Raw genomic sequence first — 6,000 nt, 5'->3', positions numbered from 1 at the left:
AGCGTTGACCTCCCGTAGCGTTGACCTCCCGTAGCGTTGACCTCCCGTAGCGTTGACCTCCCGTAGCGTTGACCTCCCGTAGCATTGATCTCCTGTAGCGTTAATCTCTCATAGCGTTAATCTCTCATAGCGTTGATCTCCCACAGCGTTGACCTTCCGCAGCGTTGATCTCCCATAGCGTTGATCTCCCGCAGCGTTGATCTCCCATAGCGTTGATCTCCCATAGCGTTGATCTCCCATAGCGTTGATCTCCCACAGATTTGAGAAGTTTTCCGTGACAACCAGGCCACACTGCATCGGTTCCTTCCTTCCGATGTGTAGAATTTAAAAACAGGAGCCTATCTATCTATATATATATATCTATGTAGTAGTGATAAGGGAGAGCAGATGGTCCCAGTCCTGTCTGTGTGAGGAGTTAGAGGAGTAGGATACAGTTTCCCCTAAATGCTCATCTTGGGTCAGCCCCCCCCCCCACTTCCGGTTAACCCTTTACACTCCTGGGAATTGGCCTACATGGATAGGGCTGAATTAAAATGTTTCTTACAGACGAAATATGACAAGCATATGTATAAACATGGTAGCAATTGAAAGGGAACAGTTTGGAGATCATGGGAAAATTATTAGACCAAAGGTGAGTACACAACAGTTCACCTGACACAAGACTGAATTCAAACATTACACTGTTGATTTTATGTTCATTTTACATATACTGTACTTTTCACATTATTTGTTGATAACGAAATCTGAAATACTCTGGATATATTCAGTAACATGTTAAGAATATTCCTGGAAAATGCAGGTGCAACGTTAGACAAATAAATGTAAAGGGGTTGAGTGTGAGGTCTGACTGGCGTCTCCAAGTGGCCACACACCTCTCCAAACTGTGGGGGTTGAGTGTGAGGTCTGACTGGCGTCTCCAAGTGGCATTCACCGCTGTTGTTTAGACAAACCGAACACTATAAGTAGCAATCTGGGTCAGGTGGGCATCATTTAAAAGCCTGTTCTGTTGCCAACATGACCAGCTAAGTTATAAAATATGATATTACAGTGTTAGGCTTTCACAAGGCAATTCAGAGAAACAGACCATGATGTTGGCGTGCAGAGAAAGGAGTGATGACCGTATTCAGGTGCGTGTGCAGTGGCAAACAGTCTCATTCTGTTCCGAACAACCCAGGGTATGACGACAAGTCATCTGGTAACTGTACTCACAGGTGATGCATGACATCAAAGCGATATTTATTATAATCCTCAACAAAATGCATATAGTCCTCTTAATTTACAGCATTTTCCCTCACTCAGACAACAAAACATTTGCAAAAGTTACGAGGAGGGATGGGTTGCAACTTTACGTCGCGTGAGGTGCTCAAGTTCAGAATGTCTGTCAGTCAAAACTCATACATCGCTGCGATGAGCATTACGTTCCAATTTAGGTATTTATTGGTGCCCAAATCTGCCATTTTCAACCCGGAAGGATACGAGTACGAGTGTAAAGGGTTAAGGTTAGGATTGGGGGAGGGGAAGCTGATCCTAGATCTGTACCTAGGGAGCCTAGTCCTGTGCGATGGTTGAATGTCCTGTGTTAGAGGTTAGAGGTCGGGGTTTAAAGGTCAGGGGTCAGTCCACTTGCATGTTACGTAGCAGCAGTCCTTTCTTCACCCCTCCCTGCAGCATCCTGGCACCTAGACTACTGCCAGCCGTACCATCACTACAGAAAGATAAGGAGAGAGGGATGGAAAGAGAGAGGGGGAGAGAGAGGCGATGGAGAGAGAGGGAGGGAGATAGAGGAGAGAGAGAGGGATGGAAAGAGAGAGGGGGAGAGAGAGCCGATGGAGAGAGAGGGAGGGAGATAGAGGAGAGAGAGAGAAGAGAGAGAGAGGAGAGAGAGGGATGGAAAGAGAGAGATGGATGAGGGAGAGAGGGGGATGGAAAGAGAGAGGGGGAGAGAGAGGCAATGGAGAGAGAGGGAGGGAGATAGAGGGGAAGGGGAGAAAAGAGGAAGAGGGAAAATAGGGAGAAGAGAGAGAGGGAGAGAATGTGTTAGGTGTGGAAGTTTGTCTATGTGTTGGATGTGTGTGTGTGTGTGTGTGTGTGTGTGTGTGTGTGTGTACAGTTGAAGTCGGAGGTTTACATAGTCAAATACATTTAAACTCAGTTTTTCACAATTCTTGACATTTAATCCTAGTATAAGGCCCTGTTTTAGGTCAGTTAGGATCACCACTTTATTTTAAGAATGTGAAATGTCAGAATAATAGAGAGAATTATTTCTTTCAGCTTTTATTTCTTTCATCACATTCCCAGTGGGTCAGAAGGTTACATTCAGTCAATTAGTATTTGGTAGCTTTGCCTTTAAATTGTTTAACTTGGGTCAAACGTTTCGGGTAGCCTTCCACAAGCTTCCCACAATAAGTTGGGTGAATTTTGTCCCATTCCTCCTGACAGAGCTGGTGTAACTGAGTCAGGTTTGTAGGCCTCCTTGCTCACACACGCTATGGGGTCAGGTCTTTGTGATGGTCACTCCAATACCTTGACTTTGTTGTCATTAAGCCACAACTTTGATAGTATGCTTGGGGTCATTGTCCATTTGGAAGACCCATTTGCGACCAAGCTTTAACTTCCTGACTGATGTCTTGAGATGTTGCTTCAATATATCCAGATCATTTTCCTGCCTTATGATGCCATCTATTTTGTGAAGTGCACCAGTCCCTCCTGCAGCAAAGCACCCCCACAACATGATGCTGCCACCCCCGTGCTTCACGGTTGGGATGGTGTTCTTTGGCTTGCAAGCCTCCCCTTTATCCTCCAAACATAACAATGGTCATTATGGCCAAACAGTTATATTTTTGTTTCATCAGACCAGAGGACATTTCTCCAAAAAGTACAATCTTTGTTCCCATGTGCAGTTGCAAACCGTAGTCTGGCTTTTTTTATGGCGGTTTTGGAGCAGTAGCTTCTTCCTTGCTGAGCGGCCTTTCAGGTTATGTCGATATAGGACTCGTTTCACTGTGGATATAGATACTTTTGTACCTGTTTCCTCCAGCATCTTCACAAGGTCCTTTTCAGTTGTTCTGGGATTGATTTGCACTTTTCACACCAAAGTACGTTCATCTCTAGGAGACAGAACGCATCTCCTTCCTGAGCGGTATGACGGCTGCGAGGTCCCATGGTGTTTATACTTGCGTACTATTGTTTGTACAGATGAATGTGGTACCTTCAGGCATTTGGAAATTGCCCCCAATGGATGAACCAAAGTTGTGGAGGTCTACAATTTGTTTGAGGTCTTGGCTGATTTCTTTTGATTTCCACATGATGTCAAGCAAAGAGGCACTGAGTTTGAAGGTAGACCTTGAAATACATCCACAGGTACACTTCCAATTGACTCAAATGATGTCAATTAGCCTATCAGAAGCTTCTAAAGCTATGACATCATTTTCTGGAATTTTCCAAGCTGTTTAAAGGCACAGTCAACTTAGTGTATGTAAACTTCTGACCCACTGGAATTGTGATACAGTGAATTATAAGTGAATTAATCTGCCTGTAAACAATTGTTGGAAAATTTATTTGTGTCATGCACAAAGTAGATGTCCTAACTGACTTGCCAAAACTATAGTTTGTTAACAAGAAATTTGTGGAGTGTATGTAAACTAGTTTTAATGACTCCAACCTAAGTGTATGTAAACTAGTTTTAATGACTCCAACCTAAGTGTATGTAAACTAGTTTTAATGACTCCAACCTAAGTGTATGTAAACTAGTTTTAATGACTCCAACCTAAGTGTATGTAAACTAGTTTTAATGACTCCAACCTAAGTGTATGTAAACTAGTTTTAATGACTCCAACCTAAGTGTATGTAAACTAGTTTTAATGACTCCAACCTGAGTGTATGTAAACTAGTTTTAATGACTCCAACCTAAGTGTATATAAACTTCCGACTGGCAGAATCCTTTTTTATTAAATCGCCTGCCAATTCTCTTTTCATGCAAATGACGGGGATCTGGGCCTGTTCCCAGGAGAGCAGTATGTCATTCACGTCAGACTCGTTAAAGGAAAAAAAGGATTCTGACAGTTCGTGGTGAATAATCACAGTTCTGATGTTCGTGGTGAATCATCACAGTTCTGATGTTCGTGGTGAATCATCACAGTTCTGATGTTCGTGGTGAATCATCACAGTTCTGATGTTCGTGGTGAATAATCACAGTTCTGATGTTCGTGGTGAATAATCACAGTTCTGATGTTCGTGGTGAATCATCACAGTTCTGATGTTCGTGGTGAATAATCACAGTTCTGATGTTCATGGTGAATAATCACAGTTCTGATGTTTGTGGTGAATAATCACAGTTCTGATGTTCGTGGTGAATAATCACAGTTCTGATGTTCGTGGTGAATAATCACAGTTCTGATGTTCGTGGTGAATAATCACAGTTCTGATGTTCGTGGTGAATAATCACAGTTCTGATGTTCGTGGTGAATAATCACAGTTCTGATGTTCGTGGTGAATAATCACAGTTCTGATGTTCGTGGTGAATAATCACAGTTATGATGTTCGTGGTGAATAATCACAGTTATGATGTTCGTGGTGAATAATCACAGTTCTGATGTTCGTGGTGAATAATCACAGTTATGATGTTCGTGGTGAATAATCACAGTTATGATGTTCGTGGTGAATAATCACAGTTCTGATGTTCGTGGTGAGTCATCACAGTTCTGATGTTCGTGGTGAATCATCACAGTTCTGATGTTCGTGGTGAATCATCACAGTTCTGATGTTCGTGGTGAATAATCACAGTTCTGATGTTCGTGGTGAATCATCACAGTTCTGATGTTCGTGGTGAATAATCACAGTTCTGATGTTCGTGGTGAATCATCACAGTTCTGATGTTCGTGGTGAGTCATCACAGTTCTGATGTTCGTGGTGAATAATCACAGTTCTGATGTTCGTGGTGAATAATCACAGTTCTGATGTTCGTGGTGAGTCATCACAGTTCTGATGTTCGTGGTGAATCATCACAGTTCTGATGTTCGTGGTGAATCATCACAGTTCTGATGTTCGTGGTGAATCATCACAGTTCTGATGTTCGTGGTGAGTCATCACAGTTCTGATGTTCGTGGTGAATAATCACAGTTCTGATGTTCGTGGTGAATCATCACAGTTCTGATGTTCGTGGTGAATCATCACAGTTCTGATGTTCGTGGTGAGTCATCACAGTTCTGATGTTCGTGGTGAATAATCACAGTTCTGATGTTCGTGGTGAATAATCACAGTTCTGATGTCCAGAAGTTATTTTCGGTCATAAGAGACAGTAGCAGCAACATTATGTACATAATAACTTATAAACAACACCGAAAGAAACAAAACAAAAAAACACAATTGGATCAGAACACCTAAAATGTCAGCCTTCTTCTCCAGCGTCATCTGTGTGTGTCTGTGTGTGTGTGTGTGTGTGTGTGTGTGTGTGTGTGTGTGTGTGTGAGACAGCAGTGCTTACAGGGGGCTGTACTTCCTCTTCTTGGGGTCTGGTGGCTCTGTGGACGGCCCTCCTTTGTCTTTCCTCTCCCCCACCCCCGCACCCGCCCCCACCCCCGCCCCCGCCCCTATACCCCCCTCTTGCTGTGACCTCCGCTGCTCCAGGTTTTGCTGAGGGAGGAGATGAAGAGGTTAAAGGTTAGTCAGAGGTCAAGGGGAATATGTTCCAGAAAGCTGGATCAATGAGCCACCTAACTGTCCAAAAGTGACAAGGTTTAACTGATTGGACATCAACAGTCAATACACAAAGGAAACAGCAGCTTTCTTAAATCAACCAGAAAATACCTCGAGTTATATGTGGCAGTTCATCAAAGTTAGCTCGTTGATTTAATAATCCTGTTTTTCTGGAATACCCCACTCGGATAGGGGTCACGGGGTTAAACTGAAGGCTAAAGATCACGGCAGATTAACAGTCAAGATAAACTGGGACGGCAGATTAACAGTCAAGATAAACTGGGACTGCAGATTAACAGTCAAGAT

General features: G+C 43.2%; 1 protein-coding gene across 1 annotated transcript in view; it reads right to left on the bottom strand.

Annotated features, from left to right (window-relative positions):
- Positions 1-999: 999 nt before the first annotated feature.
- LOC139397419 (RNA-binding protein 10-like) overlaps positions 1,000-6,000 on the bottom strand; it is a 56,444-nt gene continuing 51,443 nt past the window's right edge. Inside the window, exons 16-17 of the mRNA XM_071144147.1 lie at positions 5,483-5,631; positions 1,000-1,705 (exon numbers count right to left, since the gene is read on the bottom strand). Of these exons, the coding sequence (XP_071000248.1) occupies positions 1,615-1,705; positions 5,483-5,631 (240 nt within the window). The 3' untranslated portion in view covers positions 1,000-1,614. The remainder of the gene's footprint in view (positions 1,706-5,482; positions 5,632-6,000) is intronic.

The sequence above is a fragment of the Oncorhynchus clarkii genome, unplaced genomic scaffold (genome assembly GCF_045791955.1).
Source record: "Oncorhynchus clarkii lewisi isolate Uvic-CL-2024 unplaced genomic scaffold, UVic_Ocla_1.0 unplaced_contig_10824_pilon_pilon, whole genome shotgun sequence".
Classification (NCBI taxonomy): domain Eukaryota; kingdom Metazoa; phylum Chordata; class Actinopteri; order Salmoniformes; family Salmonidae; genus Oncorhynchus; species Oncorhynchus clarkii.
The sequence above is the reverse complement of the archived record's forward strand: the minus strand, read 5'-3'. Positions and strand labels throughout refer to the sequence as shown.